General features: G+C 47.8%; 1 protein-coding gene across 2 annotated transcripts in view; it reads left to right on the top strand.

Moving 5' to 3' along the window:
- Positions 1–24,258, top strand: part of IL17D (interleukin 17D) — a 32,469-nt gene extending 8,211 nt beyond the window's left edge. For both annotated transcript variants that reach the window (XM_033177053.1, XM_033177054.1), the window contains exon 3: positions 22,831–24,258. In XM_033177053.1, the coding sequence (XP_033032944.1) occupies positions 22,831–23,149 (319 nt within the window). In that variant the 3' untranslated portion in view covers positions 23,150–24,258. The remainder of the gene's footprint in view (positions 1–22,830) is intronic.
- Positions 24,259–24,485: the final 227 nt, after the last annotated feature.

The raw sequence follows: 24,485 nt of genomic DNA, 5'->3' as shown, positions 1-24,485 counted from the left end.
AGCACTTTGGGAGGCCCAGGTGGGTGGATCACTTGAGGTCAGGAGTTCGAGATGAGCCTGACCAGTGTGGAGAAACTCCATCTCTACTAAAAATACAAAATTAGCCTAGCATGGTGGTACACACCTGTAATCCCAGCTACTCAGGAGGCTGAGGCAGGAGAATCACTTGAACCAGGGAGGCGGAGGTTGCAGTGAGCTGCATCATGCCATTGCACTCTAGCCTGGGAAACGAGCGAAACTGTCTCAAAAAAAAAAAAAAAAAAGTACAAGTGTATTTGGCTCCTGGCTCTGGAGGCTAGAAAGCCCAAGGGTGTGGTGCTGGCATCTGGTGAGGGTCCTCCCACACTAGCAGGTGGGAGCAAGTGACAGAGAGGGAAGGGCAGAACTCATCCTTTTACCAGGAACCTCTCCTAGGATGCCAGAGCCCTCCTGACGCAATTACCTCTTCAAGGCCCCACCTCCCACACTGTTACCACGGCAGTTGGGTTTTTAACACATGAACTGTTGGGGGGACACAAACCATAGCAGAGAGTAAAGGAGAGTAGGGAGAACAGGGGACAGGAGATCAAGTGACTTTCAGATAGACACAGCAGGTCACCAACGGCATTTGAAGAGGCCATGAGACCCTCCCCAGCAGCCCAGTGCAGGTGCCCCGGCTCAAGGAAGCCGGTATTTTCCTGTGGAGAACCCAAGTTACCAGAACTTTCAGCAGATGACATTTGGGAAGAGGGAAAATCAGAAGAAAATAAATTCCCTTCAGGGATTTCATTTGAAAAGCGCCACCTTGGGATACAGATGTGTAATAGCCAGGGACTAGAAGTCACCTGAACAACCCCCCCCCACCCCGATACGCAGCTAGTCAGATAAAATACTATACAGCTGTGAAGACTGGCGGCTCTCAGTGTACCTAAGGACATCCCCTACTTCCTATGCATGCCCAAGTTCAGCTTCCAGTTACCTGTGGGCAGTTCAGCAATGGCCCATGCACTGCGACCCTCATGCTCTGGTAAGTCCATCATCTGGTATTTAGTAGCAATGCTGTATTTTAGCAATGTTGTCATCAGGAAAGGCTGGATTTATAAAAAGGATATTTTTACTTACCCCTCCTCTAACCCTTACGTTTAGCTAACCCAAACATCCTGTTTCCCGTGTGGGCTGTCCATTAATTATTCCATGTGACCGATATTGAAACCCAGGGTCACATTCATTCATCAACTATTGTCTGGGGGCTGGTGGGCAGGCCCCCCGGAATACAACCGGGAACCACAGACCCTGACACTCCTCCTGTAGTCACAAGGTACTGTTCGCATCACTTTCTCTCCATCAAATCTTTTTTAAAAAGTTTATCAAAGGGGTTATAACATTAGAGAAAGCTAGAGAGATTAGGAGTATAATGTTACGGAAGACTATCCTCACTACAGCTATCCTCTTTTTTTTTTTTTTGAGACGGAGTCTGGCTCTGTCGCCCAGGCTGGAGTGCAGTGGCCGGATCTCAGCTCACTGCAAGCTCCGCCTCCCGGGTTCACGCCATTCTCCTGCCTCAGCCTCCCGAGTAGCTGGGACTACAGGCGCCCGCCTCGTCGCCCTGCTAGTTTTTTGTATTCTTTAGTAGAGACGGGGTTTCACCGTATTAGCCAGGATGGTCTCGATCTCCTGACCTTGTGATCCGCCCGTCTCGGCCTCCCAAAGTGCTGGGATTACAGGCTTGAGCCACCGCGCCCGGCCAGCTATCCTCCTTTTTAAGATTCCAGGCCGGGAATCTTAAAAATGGCTCATGCCTGTAATCCCAGCACTTTGGGAGGCCGAGGCGGGTGGATCATCTGAGGTCAGGAGTTCAAGACCAGCCTGACCAACATGGTGAAACCTCTTCTCTACTAAAAATAGAAAAGTGGCCAGGCGTGGTGGCGGGCGCCTGTAATCCCAGTTACTCAGGAGGCTGAGGAAGGAGAATTGCTTGAACCCCGAAGGCGGGGGTTGCGGTGAGCTGAGATCGCGCCATTGCACTCCAGTCTGGGCGGCAGAGCAAAACTACCTCTCAAAAACAAAAAAAACAAACTCCTATTTATCCTCCACCCTTTAACAAATGCACGCCTCTCTTTAATGCACTTTCAAATGTGTGTGCAGACCCTAAAAAAAAAAAAAAACCCACCGCGCAGGCTTAGACTCCCGTGGTAGGCGCGTCCCCCGTCCTGGGCACCGGCCCGCGAAGGTGTCTGCAGCGGCGTCTGTGGCCGACAGGGGGCAGCACCGCGCCAGCGTCCCCGCCCCGCGCACCAGCTGCCGGGCCCGCCCACCGCGTGGTCTCCGGAGTTCGGGGATGGGAGGTGCTTTTCTTCCTTATCTTTCTTTTCTCTTTCTCTCCTTCCTTCCTCCCTTCCTTCCCCGCTGCCTCCCTCCCTCCTTTTTTCTAACCTTTTCGTTGGGTCCCTGCTTCCAAACTGTGGGTTATTTTCTTTTCTTTCTTTTTTTTTTTTTTTTGAGACGGAGTCTCGCTCTGTCGCCCAGGCTGGAGTGCAGGGGCCGGATCTCAGCTCACTGCAAGCTCCGCCTCCCGGGTTCACGCCATTCTCCTGCCTCAGCCTCCCGAGTAGCTGGGACTACAGGCGCCGCCACCTCGCCCGGCTAGTTTTTTGTATTTTTAGTAGAGACGGGGTTTCACCGTGTTAGCCAGGATGGTCTCGATCTCCTGACCTCGTGATCCGCCCGTCTCGGCCTCCCAAAGTGCTGGGATTACAGGCTTGAGCCATCGCGCCCGGCCTGTGGGTTATTTTCTAATGTCTTAAAGCAAACTAAGCCTCGCCTTCCCGGAGTATCTGCACACAGTACATGAGCACAGGTGCAGTGTCCTTTCGCCGCCATCCTCTAACGATAACGCTTTGTTGAGAAAACGGGAGCCTAGAGAAATGGACAGGAGGAGTAAAGGAGAGGGGGCTCTGCTGCCTGGCTGGGAAAGTCTCAGTCATATCCTGTGAGTCGGCCGGCGGGGCATTGTTCATCCTCATTCATTCTTGGAAAAAAAGAGTCACTCGTTGTTTAAAGCAACTTATTTAAGAAATATTGGTATTTTCCCCCTAAAATGTTTGTATGCATAAATGACCTTGAATTGGCCAAGGCACAGCACAGACCCCGCTACTCCCCCCTTGCCCCAGCTTCTTAAAATACAGCAGGCTCTACTGCACCTATCACGGTTTCACAGGGTAAAAATAAAAGCATTGTCAGGAGCATTGTCATGGGATTAAAGTCTCTCGTTCTGAAAATAGGTATGTTCGTTTTGCTTTGATAGTTATTTTCCCCTTACTGCCTGGGTATTACTATGGCATTCTTAGAGTAACCAGGGATGATCATAATATTTCATTCCATCAGCGCCTCTGGCAATGCTCCTCACCTGAATAAAATGCGTGTGCCCTAATGCCAACAGAATGATCTGGGCAAACTCAGAAAGTTCTGCACATGCCATGAAGTGACATTCTTTGTGGTGTCTGTCTTCCAGAAGTGACACATGAAAAACTGGCAATGAGCACACTGCTCACTAAGTTAATAGGAGGCCAAAGAGAAAAGAATCTGCCAGAAACTCTTCCAGAATTAGAGTCCAGACTCATGTGATAGCGAGTATTCCTCATAACCAGTGTTGTGGCCACAACGGACTCACTGGCGGGCGGGTGGACTCCCACCTTGGTGCACACAGGCGCCTGCCCCAAGGACAGACACTTCAAAGATGGCTCTGAACCCACATTCTGCAGCTTCCCCCGGGCGGATAGCTGAGCCAGCCTGTGTGCAAGAGTCGTGTTTTTCCTTTGAAGAGATGTTTCCCAGCTGCAATGAATGTGTGGCATTTGCCATGACAAAAGAATAAAACCCTTCAAGAAATGTGGGTTCTCATTCTCATTTCTTCTTCTCCCTTTCCCTCTGTAAAACTTTTTTTTCTGAATTATCTTCCAAATTCTTTTCCAAAGCATTAGTCTTTCTCTCCTCCTCCGCTACCTCCCAGATGAACAACTTTCCCCAGAATAAATGGATTTCCTGGTTGTAGCTTCACCATTTACCAAGCCCCTGGCTGGTTGCTAAATAGCCACAAACCGCAGCACCGCGTCTGTTATTACTGTGAGGCTTAGGCAGCTTGGCTGTGTGGGGCAGTGCAGGCGGCTGGGCTAACCCAGGAGAGCTGGAAGACTGGGCAAGTCTGCTACTCTGTTGGTGCCTCAGTTTCCTCCTGAGTGACAGGAGAGGGTGGGCAGGCTAAGCCTTCTTGCTCCTAATCGCCCAGAGCCGGTCAGTTGGCAGAGGAGCAGGGTTCATTCCGGAGCCCTGACCTTGATGTGAAGTTCAGGATCGCACCAAAGTCAACCTCAGTCCCCAGATAGGGCAGGACTGACCGCTAGTTCTCCTTGGCCTGGGGAAGCCAGTGGGGACCAGTGCCCTGGGCAGACCTCATTGCTATCCCAGGCTGATTTTTCCATGTCCTCTTTCATGAGAAATGCACGACTGATGTTTTCTTGTAGGGGCCAGAAAAGCATTTTTCAGAGCTTCTTGGCAGCACATATCGAAGATCCTTGGCTCCCTGGGGCCTTAGCGCATGGAAGAAGGGTGGAGCTGATGGGTCTGCTGGCCACAGCTTGGCAGCAGGGAAGCTGTTTGTGGTCTCCAGTTACTCCCTGGCCGGCCAACAGAGCCCTACTATACCCGGCCCTGGCCCCACAGCCGGCCTGGCTGCACACAGTGCTTCCAACGTGGCGGTCCTGCCCCTTCCTTCCCCTGTGGTCTCAAAACCATTCCCCCTCCCAGCTGCTGGGCCTGTTCCAAAGGGAAAATGAGAGATCGGAAGGCTAACACAAACCTGTCTTCGTGACTCATTGCTTCTCTTAAACACAGAGACCAACTGGCCTATACCAGGGCTGTCTATTAGAGTTAACTGGGGAGCTTTTAAAAAATACCAGCCGCCGGCTCCACTCTAGAGCAATTGATTCAGAATCTCTGGAGGTCGGAGGGGGGACACTGATGACTACTTTTTATAAGCTCATTTGTGTGCCTCCAGGGAAGCCAGCAGCACTGATTGCTTACTGGATTAATAATGACCTTATGTACTCATTGGAGGAAATGTAGAAAAAGTCCTGGGCCGGTATGGTCATGAAATTCACACCCACTTGGGAAAATGCCGTCATCCAGTTGTTTGCCATCAGCTGCAAATCGATAGATCCAGGTTAGCCAATGGCCAGCTAGCCTCTAGGGATAGCACTTACGTAGTTGACTGTGCAGCCAGAAATGGGTTTCTCATGATTCATTTGAATCAATGACTCCCCAGCTTAAATGAGTGAAACAGATCACTTGGACAGCTTGTTAGTGTGGAGAGCTTCCGACTCCTTGGGTGTAGTGTTAAGTCTGAGAATTTGCATTAAGATTTTTTTTAACTTAAAAGTTTTGTTTTGGGATACAGATGTATCTATACATTTTTTTTTGTTTTTATTTTTTTGAGACAGTTACACTCTGTCACCCAGACTGGAGTGCAGTGGCATGATCATGGCTCACTGCGGCCTCGACCTCCCAGGCTCAAGCAATCCTCCCACCTCAGCCTAAGGAGCTAGGACTACAGGTGTGCACGACCACGCCTGGCTCATTTGTATTCTTTTAAATATGTTTTGTAGAGATGGAGTCTCACTGTTGCGCAGGCTGGTCTTGAACTCCTGAGCTCAAGAGGCGTCCCAAAGTGCTGCGATTACAGGCATGAGCCACCGCACCTTGCCAGAACCTACATTTTTAACAAGAGTCCCAAATAGGCTTCATGCAGGTGGTCTGAAAACCATGTTTTAGAAATCTTGTTTATGCCGCCGCCTCATCTCTTGCAAAGGTTAGTGTTTTTCAGAGGACTCTCAGCTCTTGGAGAGGGATGCTGCATGTCCCTCAGTGCCCCCAAAGGACAGCGGATGTCTTGGTATTACCATGGTTGTATAACGTCTTGAGATCTTCTGGTGTGAGTCTGCCCCCTCATTCTTCTTCAAAATTGTCTTGAGTATTCTTGGCCCTTTTCATCTCTATGAATTTTAGGATCAGCTTGCCAAGTTCTCAGAGAAATCTTTCTGGGATTTGGTTAGAATTGCACGACTTTATAGATTAATTGGAATTTTCCAAGACCTTAGAGACTCAATGTATTGCCAGTGTCTTTTCTGAGCATAAAACATTGGTGAAAATGTCACATTATCAGTCCCACCGTCAGGAAATTGGGGGAAGTGCTCATCGAATCCATCTCCTTCACTTTGCAAAGAATCAGGCAAGGTGGTTACTGGGTAGTGACTAAGTTGGGCTACAGTTTTAGGTCCCAGTTACTCCCTGGCCCCACAGCCGGGTATAGTAGGACTCCATACTCCCTTTTTAAGAGTCTGCTGGGTTGAACTCACTGACCTTTGGATGTGGCAAGCCATGCTACCGAGGCAGGCTGTCTCCACGGACACATTTAGGGGCTTGTGGGTTCTAGCCAGGATTGGAGAAGGCATTGCCCCCACTTTGTTCCTGGGCTGGGGTCTTTCGACTGCTGTGAGATAAACAGTCATCCTGAGCCCTGCTGCTCTGAAATCATTTCATGTTCTGCAAGGTGGGAGGGTGAGCCACATCAAGGCGCGTGTGCCAACCAGTGCCCCAGCGATCCTCCTTGGGCATCGGTTGGAGGACACGTCAGGTGGCCCCATCCTCCCTCGGAATGTGTTCATTGTTTTCTGAGCTCCGGAGCCGCTTCAAATTGTTTCCTACCACGTCCGGCCCCAGGGGTAGGGCTCTTTTTCTGTCTCTGCTGTCACTTACATTCCTCTCCCAGCTCGGTTTCCATCACCTCTAATCATCCCTGGAGGACTCGTCCTTTGTTCCTGGATTAAGCCGGGCCACCTGTCACTCTCTCAAGCCAAGCTTCCCACGTGGGCAGGGACACTTCAGAGATCCCATCAGAGGGGAAAACCTGATGTGTTTCAAGCATGCCCCGGTGCCAAGCTTCCGCAGAGCAGCACGCAGAAAATGTGAAGACAAAAGAATGACTGCCCACAGGAGGCGCGGCACAGGGCAGAACTCTGCTCGGTTGCTTGTCCATGTTTGGTAAGAGAAAAGGCTTCCGTTGCAGTTTCTTGCTGTTTCTTTTTGGTGGCAGCTTTCCTTAACCAAAAAGCACACCTAGCTGTTGACGTCCGCAGACCCCAGGCAGGAGGCTGGGGTGAGGGACTTCAACTCTGTCTGTGCCAGCGAGGTCCCCAGGGCTTCTCTCAGGATCTCTTTCCCAGGCCCCCGATGGGTCCTTCTGAAGGCGCAGGCCTTGTCTTTCTGCTTCTCTGGGACTGCAGGCCTCGTGCCCCGCACCCCCCTTAGTGGCACCTTCCCATTGTGAGAGAACAGCCTGAAACCCACCGGTTTATACCTCTGATCTCCCACGGCCCAGGCAGCCATCGGGGGAGGTGTCTTGTCAGAGGCCTTATCCAGAGGCATCGCAGCGGTGGGGGCAATTTCAGTCCCAAGTCCACTGGAGGGCTGCGCTGCGTATTTTTAGGCGGATGAAACTCTGACCCTCACCGCATCCAAGCGACTGTCAGTTATCACCTACAAAACTACTGGGGGTGACGCCTGAGTGACAGTTGTTCATGAAGAACCCAAACGATGGTGAAATATGAGCAGTTACCTACATACCGAGGGCACGGAAAGACCATTCCCAGGTGACGAGAACTCAGAGGGCCGGGCAGTGCCCTCAGATCAAACTCACCCCACCCGTGAAGAGACTGAGTCCACAGAGAAATGCCTGACCCGCCCGCCCGCCTTTGGTTTTCCTGCAGCACATCCTCCATGCTGTTCTGACAGCCTTTCCAAACCCACATCTCACGTGTGCGCAGCTGCCCAGTGCCCTTCATGAGTTTCCAGGAGCAAGATCACATCCAGACTAACTGCTGTGGTGTCCGGGCCCCTGTGCACCTCCGAAATAGCTCACCACGGCTCCAGCCTGTTGCGTGCCACGTGCGTGCGAGTACACACACACCTGTCCATGCTTACACACACGCCCATGCTCACACACCTGCCCATACTTACACAACCCCCCATGCTCACACACCCACACACACCTGCTCACACTCACACCTGCCCACTCTCAGATGCCCATGCTCACACACACCTGCCCACTCACACACCTACACACACATATGCCCACGCTAACACCCACACACACCTGCCATTGCTCACACACACGCCCACGCTCACACATCTGCTCCCCACACACCTGCCCACACTCACACAACTGCCCATGCTCACACCTGCCCATGCTCGCACACCTCCCCACACTCACCCACACCTGTCCACGATCACACACCTGTTCACACTAACACATGCCTGCCCATGCTCACAGGTGCCCATGCTCACACTTACACATGCCCATACTCACACCTGCCCATGATCACACACGTCTGCCGACACACCCACCCACACCTGCCCACGCTCACAACCTGCCCACACCCACACCTGCCCACACTGACACACACCAGCCCATGCTCACACACATGCCCGCGCTCACACCCGCCCGTGCTTACACACCTGCCCACACCTGCCCATGCTCACAGCTTCCCACACACCTGCCCACAACCACCTACCCACGCTCACACACACCTGCCCACACACACCCACGCACCTGTCACACTCATGCTCACACTCGTGTTCACAAATTTCTGTGATTCTCCCATACATGATTTTCTCTATTTTCTAATACTTCATTTTGAAATCATTTCAAACTAATAAAACTGTTGTGAGATTAGGACAGGTTCCCATATACTGTTTACCTGGGTTCCCCAAATGTCAGTATTGTCACTCAGCAAAATGCTCAAGATCAGGAAATGAACAGACATGACACTGTTACCTGCCCCGCAGGCCTTCTTTAGGGGGTCCACAAATGCCCCTTTCTGCCCTGGGATCCAACCTCTAGTGGCCACTGGTTTTGTGGAATGCCCCTGAGTCTGGGTTGCATGTGTTTGATAACTGATTGTGCTGGTAGTGATACTGGGAGTGGAAGCGGCTGGCTTCCTGTCGCTGTGCCAGGATGGCAGGTGTGGGCCCAGCCAGGACACCCCCGGCTTGTGGGGCTCTCAAGTGTAGTTTCCCTCCCTCTTGTTCTTCTCCCGGAACAACACGGGACATATCAAGTTTCCTACATTCTGTCCTTTGTTGGTCACGTCCTCATAGTGTCATTTCTCTCTATTTCTGGTAGCTTGGCTCCATCAGGTTCAAGTTCAGGTTTGACCCAGCCCCCTCAAGCTTCTGCCCTTCATGGACCGAGGATGCACCCAGTCTTCACCATCAGCCTTCTCCCTGGGAAGGGGGTGTCTGAAGGGGTGGCCTGCCCCTCCACACTAGTGCGTGTTTCTCGTTAGGTGGAACGAGAGACTTTAGAAAAGAAATAAGACACAGAGACAAAGTATAGAGAAAGAAAAGCGGGGCCCAGGGGACCCGCGCTCAGCTTACAGAGGACCCACGCCAGCACCGGCCTCTGAGTTCCCTTAGTATTTATTGATAATTATCTTTACCATTTTAAAGAAAAGGAAGTGGCAGGATAATAGGATCATTGTAGGTAGAAAATTAGCAGTAAGACATATGGATAAAGATCTCTGTGACATGAATAAGTTCAAAGGAAAATGCTGTGCCTTGAGATGCATATGCAAACATTTCCATAAACCTTTTAGCAGCATTGCTCCAGCAAGTCCCACCTTATTCCTAAAGGCGGTTTTCTCCTTGCTCAGTAAACAAAGCACACAATGGGTTTTACACCAAGATATTCCATTGCCCAGGGACGGTCAGGATTTTTAACCAGCAAGCTGCCTTCAGGTACTTGTTTAACAAAGACACATCCTGCACAGCCCAATATCCATTAAGCCTTGAGTCACCACAGCCCATGTCTCTTGCAAGGACAAGGTTGGGGGTGGGGTCACAGATTAACAGCATCTCAAATACAGAACTAAATGGAGTCTCTTATGTCTACTTCCTTCTATATAGACACAGTAACAGGCTGATCTCTCTTTCTTTTCCCCACATTTCCCCCTTTTCTTTTCAACAAAACCACCATTGTCATCATGACACCGAGATTACATACTTCACAAAGTAATAGAATATCACAAAGCAAGTGGAGGCAGGACGGGATCACAGGATGGTGTTAAAATTGAAATTGCTAATGACATTTTGGGCACGCATTGTCATTGATAACATCTTATCAGGAAATAGGGTTTGAGAGCAGACAACCTGACTGACCAAAATTTATTCGGTGGGAATTTCCTCATCCTAATAAGCCTGGGAGCACTACAGGAGGCCGGGGCTTATTTCATCCCTTCGGCTTCAACCGTAAAAGGCGGCACGCCTCCAAGGGGGTCGTTTATAGGCCTACCCTCAGAGCGCATTCTCCTTCTCAGGGATATTCCTTGCTGAGAAAAAGAATTCAGCAATATTTCTCCTATTTGCATTCAAAAGGAGAAGAAATATGGCTCTGTTCCGTCCGGCTCACCAGCGGTCAGTTCGAGGTTACCTCCCTTGTTCCCTGAGCATCGCTGTTATCCTGTTCTTTTTTCAAGATGCCCAGATTTCGTATTGTTCAAACACACATGCTCTACAAACAATTTGTGCAGTTGAGGCAGTCATCACAGGGTCCTGAGGTGACATATATCCTCCTCAGTTTACAAAGAAGATGATGGGATTAAGAGATTAAAGTAAAGACATAAGAAATTACAAAAGTATTAATTTTGGAGAACTAATAAAATGTCCACGAAATCTTCATATTTTATGTTTTTCTGCTGTGGCTTCAGCCAGTCCCTCCGTTCAAGGTCCCTGACTTCCCACAACATTCTCCCTCCTTTTTCCTCTATATAAATGTGCCACGGCGATGAAGGCTTGTTCGTTCTCTCGATTTTGGTGCAGGATTCTTCGACTGGTCCGGCACACTAAAAACATGCCGATTAAACAAAGACACATAATTCCAAAATTTACTGCAGTAGAGTTCCCAATAGACTTAATCCAAATCGTGGGGTTTAATCCATAAAGATTTTTTGCCACTTGATCTAACGCCTCAGCTCCAGGCACAATATTTAAGTGACTCTGAGAGGCTTCAAAAATTTGTTCTTTTAATTTAGAAATGTCTAAAGTGAGATTATCTGCTCTTCCCTGTAGATGGCGTCTTACCATATCCCAGTGATGTTTAGACTCATTATAAACTTGGGGTGTAATACAAAAATCTGACGTATTCCAGTCACACTGTAACTGGAAACGATGTTCCAAGCTCATGAGTCTATCTCCTATCCAAATGACAGTTTGTCTAAGATCATTAATTTGATTTGCCAATTTTTGATCGATACCAGATTGTGAATTCCACAACCTTGTGGAATTCTTTTTGCCAATTGTCAACAAAGCTTACTGTCTGAACAGAAGAGTGCAATGCAACTCCTGCCACAGCGGCTGTAGCTGTGACTGCAATTAATCCCATAATCACTGCAATTAAAGTAAAAATGAATCTTTTGGATCTATTTAAAACGCCTTTTAATACTTCAGTCAAAATATGGATGGATGGGCCAGGCGTGGTGGCTCAAGCCTGTAATCCCAGCATTTGGGAGGCCAAGACGGGTGGATCACGAGGTCAGGAGATCGAGACCATCCTGGCTAACATGGTGAAACCCCGTCTCTACTAAAAAAAAAAAAAACCACAAAAAACTAGCCAGGCGAGGTGGTGGCGCCTGTAGTCCCAGCTACTCAGGAGGCTGAGGCAGCAGAATGGCATAAACCCGGGCGGCGGAGCTTGCAGTGAGCTGAGATCTGGCCACTGCACTCCAGCCTGGGTGACAGAGCGAGACTCCGTCTCAAAAAAAAAAAAAAAAAAAAGATGGATGGTGAGGCCTCCCATGGTAGGTCCATGGACACAGGGATCCACATGCCTTCTCTTGCTCTCACTAGCGGAATATGGTGCTGCCAATCAAAAGTCGAATCAATGCAAGTAAACAATTTGCAATTTTCACACGTTATAGTTTGGGAGTCTGGTTTAATAACTATATTTCCTATGACTAACATATAAGGGGGCTTTACACAACTCTGTAAAGGAACTGTTAGACTGGAATTTAGGTTGATAGAGTAAAATGGCTTATAATCTCTTGTTTCTGTAGTTTGGTTTCCAGACCAAATTCTAAGGTGGTATGAAGCCACAGTAAGCCTCCATAATTCTGGATGCTCAGGACCAAAAACAGGACTTATTATTTTTGGTCTTGGAGTAGAGATTCCCTTTTCTTCCCATATCCAAGGGTAGAAAGACTGTAATTTTTTGTGCTTATGTTTGTCTAAATTTTCTGCTAAGTCACTGTATCAACAGTGGGACTCACTAGTGCACTGGGACAGAATTGAGTTTGTCCTGTGCAATCGTGGTAGAATTGACCTCGAGGTGCCCAATCTATAACAGTTCCGAATGTATTGTTTTGTAAAATCACCGCACTATCGGCCACACATTCTTCCCAAACTAAATCTTTTGATTCTTTGGAAATCTCCTTGGGACAAGGTTTCCCTTTTGGCCTAAATTTTAATGATCTTTGATAAGAGAAGTCTTGTAAATAGTTTACCTGTGGTTTGAGTGACATTCCGCTTACCATGTGATAAGTAAATCTACTGATGGGATTGAGAGTAGGTACTTCTACCAACCAATTTTGGATAGCAGGCATTAAACATCCTGGTGCTCTCCCTAGGCAAATAGGAGGATAACGATACCCAATGGAAATATTTATCATCATTCCTTCTTCCTCTGGTTTGGCAGGGCAACGATCATCTGTGGGACCAGCTACCCACACACTATTATTAACATATACTTCAGTAGGATTATCCATCCATGTGACTTCCCGAATTAAAGGCGGGAAAGGCACATAGGCCCAGTAGGTATAATTAGCTACAGCTGCTCCTGCAGGCATGGGGAGACTTACCACGGTTGATACAACCATTAAAGCTGCAAGCAGCATTTTTTCTGGGGATTGTGTCACCTTTGTGCTTGCTAGGCTTTTTCTAGCTGACAGTGTCAGCTTCTTTAACTGTGCCCAGGTCGGCAGCTCCGTCTTCTTGGTGTGTGGTGACTTCATCTGTTCTTCTGATATCACCACTTGACTCATCCTGCGAGTCAATGGTGCTCGACTGCGGTGTTTCCGTCTCCGTGGAGGCGCTTTTCTTTGCATCTCCGCTGGGTTCATTGTAGAACTTCAGATGTCCAGTGGGTATCCAAATAGGAAGCTGATTCTCTCCTGGTGAAGCACAAGCAAAACCTCTTCCCCAGGTTTTCACCTTCCCTGTTTCCCACGTCCTATCTTTGTTCTTTCCACCAAATCAGTTTTCCTTCATGTGGGCTGTTCTTTTTACCAGTAAGATGTGGTTCTGCAGAGGTAGTAGTCTGATTTCTATAAATGTTTAAAAAATGTAAAGTATAGAGTGCTAGATTAAGCTGCATCTGAGGAGAGGTACACTCCTTACTGTCTTCCCCTTCTTTTTGTTTAACTAACTGAGTTTTGAGTGTTCTATTCGTTCTTTGAACTATGGCCTGTCCTTGGGAATTATAAGGAATTCCTGTTGTATGTGTAATATTCCACTGATTTAAGAATTTCTGGAAAGCTTTACTACAATAACCTGGTCCATTGTCAGTTTTAATTTTTTCTGGAACTCCCATCACAGCAAAACAAGATAATAATTTTTTTTTTTTTTTTTTTGAGACAGAGTCTTGCTCCGTTGCCCAGGCTGGAGTGCAGTGGCCGGATCTCAGCTCACTGCAAGCTCCGCCTCCCGGGTTCACGCCATTCTCCTGCCTCAGCCTCCCGAGTAGCTGGGACTACAGGCGCTGCCACCTCGCCCGGCTAGTTTTTTGCATTTTTTTTAGTAGAGACGGGGTTTCACCGTGTTAGCCAGGATGGTCTCGATCTCCTGACCTCGTGATCCGCCTGTCTCAGCCTCCCAAAGTGCTGGGATTACAGGCTTGAGCCACCGCGCCCAATAAATGTTTTTTAACATGGGAAGTACTTTCTCCTGTCTGACATGTTGCCCATATGAAATGTGAATAAGTATCAACTGTTACATGAACATATGATAATTTTCCAAATGAAGGTACATGGGTAACATCCATTTGCCATAATGCATTAGGACACAGACCTCTGGGATTAACTCCTCTCTCTTGGGTGGGCAGGTGTAGTACTTGACACTGGGTGCAATGTTGTACAATATTTTTTGCCTGTTTCCATGTGACATCAAATTTGTTTTTTAACCCTGCTGCATTTACATGAGTCAGAGCATGAAGTTCTTGTGCTTTTATGAATGCAGAGGATACCAGTAAGTCAGCTTGTTTATTTGCTTTAGTTAAAGGTCCTGGTAAATTAGTGTGTGTTCAAATATGAGTAATATAAAATGGGAAATTCCTTTTTCTTACAGTTTGTTGTAATAAATCGAACAGCTGGTTTAACTGATCATCCATGCTATATTTAATTAGAGCTGTCTCAACATCCCTTGTAGCCTGTACTATATATGCAGAATCTGATATAATATTAACAGGTTGATTAAAATCTTCTAACACTGTAATGACTGCAACCAACTCTGCCCTTTGAGCTGATTGATACTGAGTTTTGATTACTCACTCTTTTGGCCCTGTGTAAGCCACTTTTCCATTGCTGGAACCATCAGTAAATACTGTCAGAGCATTTTCTAAAGGTTCACATCTGGTAATTTTAGGTAAAATCCAAGTAGTCAATTTTAAAAACTGGAAGATTTTTGTTTTTGGGTAATGATTATCAATAGTTCCCACAAAATCAGCAAGGCCAATCTGCCATGCACCAGAATTGATAAAGGCTTGTTTAACTTGTTCCTTGGTTAAAGGAACAACTATTTTGTCTGGGTCATTACCATGCAATTTTATTATTCGTAATCTTGTTGTTATGCCCAGACCGTTTATTCCCCGAAGAAGACCACCAGAGTCCAGAGTCAAAGCCAAGCGGCAAGGATCTTTATTGCAAATTCGAACTTGGTCCCCCTGCTCCACAGCATACAAGAGGGCCCCGAACGATGCATGTGCTCGCTTTTTATAGCCTGATGTAAACAGGATATGTAAGGTTACAGAGAAACAAGGGAATTCTTTGGGTTACAGCATTACAATTGGTTAACATTTTAAGTTATACATTTAGCAGTTTTTTTATTGGTTCCCGCGCTTTCAGTAAAACCACTCCACAAACTGTTGTGACCTTATCGGGGACTCTCCAGGTGGTGTTTTTCTAAAGTTGAGACAAATGGAGGAATGTTTGCACTGGGCCCAGGAAGTTGAGACAAATGGAGGAATGTTTGCACTGGGCCCAGGAAGTTGAGACAAATGGAGGAATGTTTGTACTGGGCCTAGGACTGAGATATATGTTTGATTTCTTACATTGTCTGACCAATTAATGTAGCTATTTGATCCAAGTACAATGTAAAAGTTTTAATTGTACTGAGGAAGGAATGACCACTCCACAAGATCAGTATTTTGAACAATGATGCCTGTTGGAGAATGTGCAGTGGCAAAAATCAAAAGTTGGAGTGGGGCTAAAGAATCTATTCTACTTATTTGTGCTGACTGAATTTTTTCTTCCACTAATTTAATTTCTTTTGTTGCCTCTGGGGTTAATATTCTTTTACTATTTAAGTCTGGATCTCCTCTTAGGATAGAGAACAAATTTTACATGGCATAAGTAGGAATGCCTAGAGTTGGCCGAATCCAATTAATATCACCTAACAATTTTTGAAAGTCATTTAATGTTTTTAATGTGTCTTTTCTTATTTCTATTTTTTGTGGCTTAATTTTTTTATTTTCTATCTGCATCCCAAATAATGAAAAGGATCAGAGGTTTGGACCTTATCAGATGCTATTGTTAGTCCTGCGTTGGCAACCTCTGCTTGCAGAAATGTGTAACAGTCAATTAATTTGTCTCTTGTTTCTGCAGCACATAAAATATCATCAATATAGTGAATGATATAACAATCTGAAAATTTGTCTCGAACTGGTTGAAGGACTTGACCTACGAAAGTTTGACAAATAGTTGGACTATTAAGCAGTCCCCGAGGTAATACTTTCCACTGAAACCTGGTGGCTGGTTCTTTATTATTTATGGCTGGTATAGTAAAGGCAAATTTTTCACAATCTTGCTCTGCCAGAGGAATGGTAAAAAAGCAATCCTTTAGATCAATTATAACTAAAGGCCAGTCTTTTGGGATCATGGCCACAGAGGGCCATCGGGGTTGAAGAGGCCCCATGGGTTGAATTATGGCATTTACGGCTCTTAAGTCCATTAACATATGCCATTTGCCTGATTTTTTTTGAATTACAAATACAGGAGAATTCCAGGGTGAGAATGAAGGCTCAAAGTGTCCCTTTTTTAATTGTTCCTTTGCTAATAAATGTAAAGCCTCCAGTTTTTGTTTTGGTAGCGGCCACTGATTTACCCATACTGGTTTTTCTGTTTTCCAAGTTAATGGAATGGGTTTAGGAGGCTCTACAGTGGCCGCCCCTAAAAAGGATACCCTATTCCTTTTCTTTTTTGATTTTTCTTAGTCTCAATTGGGACTTTAATGCCATTTTCCTTTTTTCCTAATCCCTTTCCTGGTATATATCCCATCTTAGTCATGATTTTTTGACTCGTGGGGCTGTATAATGGAGCGGGCATAATGATTTCTGCACCCCATTGTTGTAACAAGTCTCGATCCCATAGATTAACAGGAATTGAAGTAATCATTGGCTGAACAGTACTTTCTTGATTATCTGGCCCTAAACAATGTAAAATCATTGTACTTTCATATACTTCTGAAGCTGTGCCTACGCCAACAAGTCTTGTAACAGCCTTTTGTTTAGGCCCATTTTTTGGCCACTGATTTAAAGCAATGACAGAGATATCTGCTCCTGTGTCTACCAACCTTTCAAACTGTTTTCCTTGAATAATGGCCTTACACACAGGTCTGCTCTCAGAGACCAGACTTGCCCAATATGCAGCCTTTCCTGCCAGATCAGTGCTTCCGAACCCTCCTGTTCTTTTTATCTCACTGTTTCCAACTTTAATATAAGGTAGGAGTAATAATTGAGCAATTCTGTCTCCTGGACTGGCACTCCAAGGAATTGAGGAACTAATAACCAATTGAATTTCTCCTTTATACTCTGAATCAACCACACCAGTATGAATTTGAACTCCTTTTAGATTTAAACTTGATCTTCCTAAGATTAGTCCTACAGTCCCCTCAGGCAATGGGCCGTATACCCCTGTGGGGAGTTTTTGTGGAGGCTCCCCTGGAAGCAGAGAGACTGCTTGTAAAGTACATAAATCTGCTGCACTGCCACTAGTCACGGGGGATAACTGCTGTATTGTGAGAACTGGCTTATTCCCTGAGACACTTGGAACAGTGGGGGTTGTTGTTCCTGAAAACCCTGAGGAACAAAGGGTTGAATTTGGAATGCCCCAGTTGGTTGCGGGGCCTGAGGCTGGCCCCTCCTCTCGTTTCCCGACAGTGGTTGCCCATTTTTATCAAATTTAGACCGACATTGAATACTCCAATGTTTTCCCTTTTTACACCTTGGACATAGGCCAGGTGGCTCTTTATCTGTTGTTGTAGTAGCTTGAGTAGTTACATTTTGTTTACTTGAGACTAGGCAATTCTTTTTTAGATGACCAATTTGACCACAATTATAACATTTCCCCCCAAATGTTCTAACTTGTCCTCCTAAAGCAACTCCTGTGATTGCTTGAGCCATAAGCATAGCTTTATGCATAGCTCCTCCAATTCCATCGCAGGCTTTAACGTACTCTGAGATTACATCTATTCCTGCGGGAACCCTTCCTTTTAATGGCTTAATGGCTGATTGACAATCAGGATTGGCATTTTCATATGCCATCGACTCCACTATAACCTTACGGGCATTCTCATTGGTAAATGACTTTTGAGCAGCATCTTGAAGTCTTGCTACAAAATCAGGGTAGGGCTCTTTAGAGCCTTGTCTTACTGTATTAAAGGATGGGCAGGCAGTTCCTGGGTCTTGGATTTTCTCCCAGGCCCTAAGGCAGATAGCCCTGATTTGCTCAATGGCCTCACTTGGCATTATTGCTTGTTGGTCAACAGTGCTCCAATTTTGACCTACTCCTAATAGTTGATCTATGTCTATGTTAACTGGAGGATTGGCAGTCCTATTTCTTCAGACCTGCACTTGTGCCCCATCAATCCACCAAGTCTTAAATTGTAAAAATTGAGAGGGTGAAAGTGAGGATTTTGCCAGAATCTCCCAATCATAAGGAATGAGTCTATGTCCATGAGCAATGGAATCTAATAATGTTCTCATGTAAGGAGAGTTGGGTCCATACTGTTTTACTCCTTCTTTCATCTCTTTTAGCATTTTTATAGAAAAGGACTGATATCTGGCTTCAGCTATGGGAGGCTTTCCCTCTTGGGCCCCTTCTCCAGGTGGTCTTGCTTCTAATATTACTGGGAATTGCCACGCCTCAATATCTCCCTGTTTTCATGCCTCATAATTTTATGTATTGCACTACTCTGTGTACTAGGCGGTGCTGTAGGATTAAGTCTCCTGGTGGGCGGCTGAGGATATGGCGCCCTGCCCTGTGGCACTGGAAATATTCATACAGATTTTCTAGGGGCTGCCGATACTGCAGTTCGGCTGGCGGCCAGTATTGATAGGCTACTGGCTGCTGGATCTTATTTTCTACCTGCTGATATTGTGGACACTGTATTTGGATTGGCATTGCCATGACAGAGACTCTATCTTTTTCTATTTGATCTTCTTTTGGAGTTTGTACTTGTTTAACCTGCATTTGAGGTTGTAAGGTTGCAGGCATCTGAGCTGTTGTAAGAGGAGTTGGCCATCGTGGTTTAGACTCTGATGGCTCTGCTAATTCTGGATCTTTTTCCTCTAATCTTAATGTTTCAGGATATATTACCTCCTGTAATTGATTATGGTCAACATTTTGCGTTGACCGAGCCATTACCGGCTCTGCTACACATTTACAGTGTGAATTTTCCTTTCCTTTCCAGGATTCTATCCCTGCCTCTTTTTCACAATCTACTGCACAGCTTTTAGGGACATCGGAAACTGCAGCGCTATCTTCTTCTGTTTGCAGTGGTTCTAAAGCTACTTTAATAATGACCCAATCATTCCATACTGTAAGTGGGATGATTTTACCCTCCCTACTTGCTTGTTTTAATTCTTTGCCAATTTTTTCCCAGTCTTTTAGATCTAAAGTTCCCTGTTCTGGAAACCATGGACAAAACTGTTCTATTGTTTGAAATAGTGTATTTAGATTTTTGGTAGAGACTTTAACTCCCCCTCTTTTTAAGAGAATTTTTATAAAGCTGCGATAAGAGGCATATTTACTTTTAGTTTGCCCCATTGTTACCCTAGGTTCTTCCGAGTGCACAAGCTTACCGCAAGGCTGACTGTAGACGTACTTGGGAGTCTCTCATTGACTAGTGCGTGTTTCTCGTTACATGGAACAAGAGACTTTAGAAAAGAAATAAGACACAGAGAAAGAAAAGCGGGGCCCAGGGGACCGGCGCTCAGCTTACAGAGGACCCACGCCAGCACCGGCCTCTGAGTTCCCTTAGTATTTATTGATAATTATCTTTACCATTTTAAAGAAAAGGAAGTGGCAGGATAATAGGATCATTGTAGATAGAAAATTAGCAGTAAGACATATGGATAAAGATCTCTGTGACATGAATAAGTTCAAAGGAAAATGCTGTGCCTTGAGATGCATATGCAAACGTCTCCATAAACCTTTTAGCAGCATTGCTCCAGCAAGTCCCACCTTATTCCTAAAGGAGGTTTTCTCCTTGCTCAGTAAACAAAGCACAAATGGGTTTTACACGGAGATGTTCCAATGCCCAGGGACGGGCAGGATTTTTAACCAAGCAGCCTTCAGGTACTTGTTTAACAAAGACACATCCTGCACAGCCCAATATCCATTAAGCCTTGAGTCACCACAGCCCATGTCTCTTGCAAGGACAAGGCTGGGGGTAGGGTCACAGATTAACAGCATCTCAAATACAGAACCAAATGGAGTCTCTTATGTCTACTTCCTTCTATGTAGACACAGTAACAGACTGATCTCTCTTTCTTTTCCCCACAGGTGTACTCTGCTCTCCTCTGTCTCTATTTGTTCTCCCTCCATGTGCCCCCCGAGATTATCTTATTTAACCACCATCTATCAATGGACAACTTAAAACTCTGCCTTCAGCCAAGAGCTCCCTCTGGGGCTCCAGACCATCTTCCACCCCATAGTCTGAGGGATCTTTCTAAAATTCCATCTGAGGGGCACACTTTCTCCTCGTACTTCCTACTGGTGATTGTCCCTTGACCCTGTGCTTTGACCTCTGCCTGCCATGCCCTTCTCCCTTCTTCACCTGGATAAATCCCCCAGGAGCCACCGGTGGCCATGGGCGGAGTGAGCGCACTCTGTGTTCACCTACATGTTTATCTCCAGAGAGTGAGTCCTTGGGTACACGTTTCATCTCTAGCCCCACTGCCTGAAAGAACACTCAGATACTTGTGGCGTAAATGCTGGAAGTGATTGGAGATGTTACAAATCCTAACTATTTAGAATTTCCTTTTCCTTCTAACATTAAGTCAGGGTCTTATACTGACCTCAGGGTGTAAGAACAGGAAGCTTGGCCGGGCGCGGTGGCTCATGCCTGTAATCCCAGCACTTTGGGGGGCCGAGGTGGGCGGATCATCTGAGGTCGGGGGTTCAAGATCAGCATGGCCAGCATGGTGAAACCCCTGTCTCTACTGAAACTACAAAAATTAGTCTGGCGTGATCACAGGCACCTGTAATCTCAGCTACTTGGGAGGCTGAGGCAGGAGAATCGCTTGAACCTGGGAGGCGGAGGTTGTGTTGAGCCGAGATTGCGCCATTGCACTCCAGCCTGGGCAACAAGAGCGAAACTCCATCTCAAAAAAATAAAAAAAGAACAGGAAGCTGGTAGGACCCAGGGTCAGCTTCGCCTGCTTCCCGGCTCTGGAGCTCCTCCTCTAGAACGCGCTGTGACAGGCACATCAGGGCACCAAGGGAAATCACAACTCAGTCCTTAACCTTCCTGAGCAGGGCAGACTAGGATCGTGTGGGGTTCACAGGTTATGAACACATGGGGAAGGAAGGAGTTGAATTTGAGGACATCTGAAAACTCTTAAGATAATGAATTGGACCTTAAAATATAGGAAGACTTCATGGAGTTGACAGTGGCTTGGAGAAGGTGGCATCTTGACTGTGGGGTCTGTAAGGGGCCTTCCACTTTGAGGTGCCTGGAATGTGGGATGCCAAAGGGAGAGGATGGCTTCATCCATCCTGGTGTGGGTCAAGCTGTTGTGCCTTAGAGGCCTCCAGCTACAGAACTGAAGAAACAGCAGCCATGAGGAGCTGAAAAAGAATTTCTTTCAGCCTGGAGAACACAGTGAGGCCCCCTCTCTACAAAAAAATAGAAAAAAAAATTAGGTGGACATGGTGGTGTGCGCCTGTAGTCGCAGCTACTTGGGAGGCTGAGGTGGGAGGATCACTTGAGCCGGGGAGGTCAAGGCTGCAGTGAGCCATGATCATGCCACTGCACTCCAGCCTGGGTGACAGGTCTCACTCTAACCCAGGCTGGAGTGCAGTGGTATGAGACCTGTGAAAAACATTCTGCAATTATTTGGGTGTATGTTGGAGGGAAGCATGAATAAATGAAGTCAGACTGTGCTTTTTTATGTTTTGCTTCAGAGACAACTTGTGCATTTTGCAGGCGGTCCCCACTGCCCTCTCCAGTGCCTTCACCTGGGCTCCTACCTCTGGGGCTCCACTGCCAGCAAGGCCACTTGGCCAAGCTCCTGATCCTTGTGCTGCCCCATCCTCTGGTCACCGACTGGAAGCCTTGGAGTCATTGCTGACTTTCTGTCCGACCTCATCCCCCACATTCAAACAGTGGCCTAGTGCTTGGAAATGTCCCTCTGGGGTTCCACAAGCATAAGAGGTGGCTGGGTGCAGTCCTGTGTCATCGACTTGCTCTGATGGCAGCCTGGCGGGTGGCCTTGGGCTCTTCCTACCCCAGTCCACTCCCCTTTGCCCCCCCGCAGACTCCCGCCTTAGGTCCTGGCACGAAGGTGGCAGTGGATCCACGTCCAGTGACGAGGACACACCACTTCCAGACTCTTCACCTCCCAGGCGTGCTCTAGTCCCTCAGACACAAACGGAAGAAGATAATCCTATGCTTTCCTGAGCCCCCGACCTCCATACACCACTGAGAGCTGGCACTCGGCACCACATCTCCCTGATGCAGAAAGCGCTTGTCCTTCACTCCCGTGAGAGCCCTGCAGGCCTCTGGCTCCCGGCCAGTCAGCATTGTCCTCCGCCAGCCCCTCTTTTTCTAGGCCTGCCCCAAGCCTGTCCTTGAAGCCCACCCTACCTGCCCCCAGCCTAGGCCCTCGGGGTCTGCAGAGCCTTGCCGGCGGGAGGCAGCGGCTCCGGGGCCCCGGGCAGACAGGGCGCCTCATTCTGTTCTGGTGGCACCGGTGGGCCCATGCAGGCGGCCTGGATTTTATTTTTCTGCGCACATTAGCCCAGTCTCTGGAGGCAGTGTTCTGGCCTGGCTCAGGGCTGGCTGGATGCGCCGTCATTTCAAATGTAAGGAAGCGCTGGGCGGATCCGTTGTCGGCTGGCCTCGCTCGCACGCACCCGCAGGCGGAGGACAGGACCGTCCCGGAGGCCTTCCCCGGTGCCTCTAACCAGGGACCTCCGTGCGCGGCGTGGGGCTGCCCCCAGGTGTGACCTCACCCGTGCTCTCTCCCTGCAGAATCTCCTACGACCCGGCGCGGTACCCCCGGTACCTGCCCGAAGCCTACTGCCTGTGCCGCGGCTGCCTGACCGGGCTGTTCGGGGAGGAGGACGTGCGCTTCCGCAGCGCCCCGGTCTACATGCCCACCGTGGTGCTGCGCCGCACCCCCGCCTGCGCCGGCGGCCGTTCCGTCTACACCGAGGCCTACGTCACCATCCCCGTGGGCTGCACCTGCATCCCGGAGCCGGAGAAGGACGCAGACAGCATCAACTCCAGCATCGACAAACAGGGCACCAAGCTCCTGCTGGGCCCCAACGACGCGCCCGCCGGCCCCTGAGGCCTGTCCTGCCCCGGGGGTCTCCCCGGCCCGCATCCCGAGGCGCCCAGGCTGCAGCGGTCTGGAGGGCTCGGGAGGCGACCTCTGAAGAGAGCGCGAGCATCCGCACCGCCTTTGCACGGAGACTCATCGGACACGGGCATCTCTGGCTGCTCTTAGCCACAAGCAAGCAGGACGGCTGGAAGCTGACGGGAAACGCCCTGGCACGGCCACCCTGTGTGCAGCCCGCACGGAGGTTGGGAGAAGTGCACGGAGGAGCCTCCCAGGTCAGCTGCGGCGGGTGCAGGGTGTGACTCACCGCTGGGTGCTTGCCAAAGAGATAGGGACGCATATGCTTTTTAAAGCAATCTAAAAATAATAATAAGTAGAGCGACTATATACCTACTTTTAAAATCAACTGTTTTGAATAGAGGCAGAGCTACTTTATATTAGCAAATTAGAGCTACTCTATTACATTTTTTACTTAACATATAAACATTGTTTTTTCTTCTGGTCGGATTTTTTTTTAGGCATAATTGGAACCCTTGGATAAATTTTTTAGCTGGCACACTCTGGCCTGGGTCTCTGAATTCAGCCTGTCACTGACGGCTGACTGATGAAATGGACATGTCTGATCTGACGCACTCTTCCTTCCACTGAACGTCTTCACCGGCCTCCAGGTGGACAAAGGGATGCACAGGCGGCTCGCATGCCCCAGGGCCAGCTAAGAGTTCCAGAGATCTGAGATTTGGTTTTATGAGTCATGAGTACAGAAACAGTCTCAAACTTGTACAGTTTTTTTTCCCTTTTGAAAGTCCCGGGGGCCAATTTGTGGTTAAGAGGTGGTGAGATAAGAAGTGGAATGTGACATCTTTGCCAGTTGTCAGGAAGAATCCAAGCAGGTACTGACTGGGTTAGTTGTAAGAGTTTTAGGATCAGGCCGAATATGAAGACAAAGTGGGCCACGCTAGACTCTGCAGAGATCACTCTGGGGGCTTCTGTTTCTACATTCTGCCACCAGAGCTAGGTCCTTGCTCTTTTCTTTAGATTCAAAGTCTGTCTCTGAACACAATTATTTGTAAAAGGTAGAAGTTCTTTTTAAGTCATTAAAAGAGTCTCGCTATAGGATACACTGGCTGTGTGTATGTCTCTCAATTCTGCTTGATGGGCCAGGCTAATTTTTTTTTTTTTTTTTTGAGACGGAGTCTTGCTCTGTCACCCAGGCTGGAGTGCAGTGGCCGGATCTCAGCTCACTGCAAGCTCCGCCTCCCGCCATTCTCCTGCCTCAGCCTCCCGAGTAGCTGGGGCTACAGGTGCTGCCACCATGCCCGGCAAATTTTTTGTGTTTTTAGTAGAG

The sequence above is a fragment of the Trachypithecus francoisi genome, unplaced genomic scaffold, assembly GCF_009764315.1.
Source record: "Trachypithecus francoisi isolate TF-2019V2 unplaced genomic scaffold, Tfra_2.0 Lachesis_group18, whole genome shotgun sequence".
Classification (NCBI taxonomy): Eukaryota; Metazoa; Chordata; class Mammalia; order Primates; family Cercopithecidae; genus Trachypithecus; species Trachypithecus francoisi.
The sequence above is the reverse complement of the archived record's forward strand: the minus strand, read 5'-3'. Positions and strand labels throughout refer to the sequence as shown.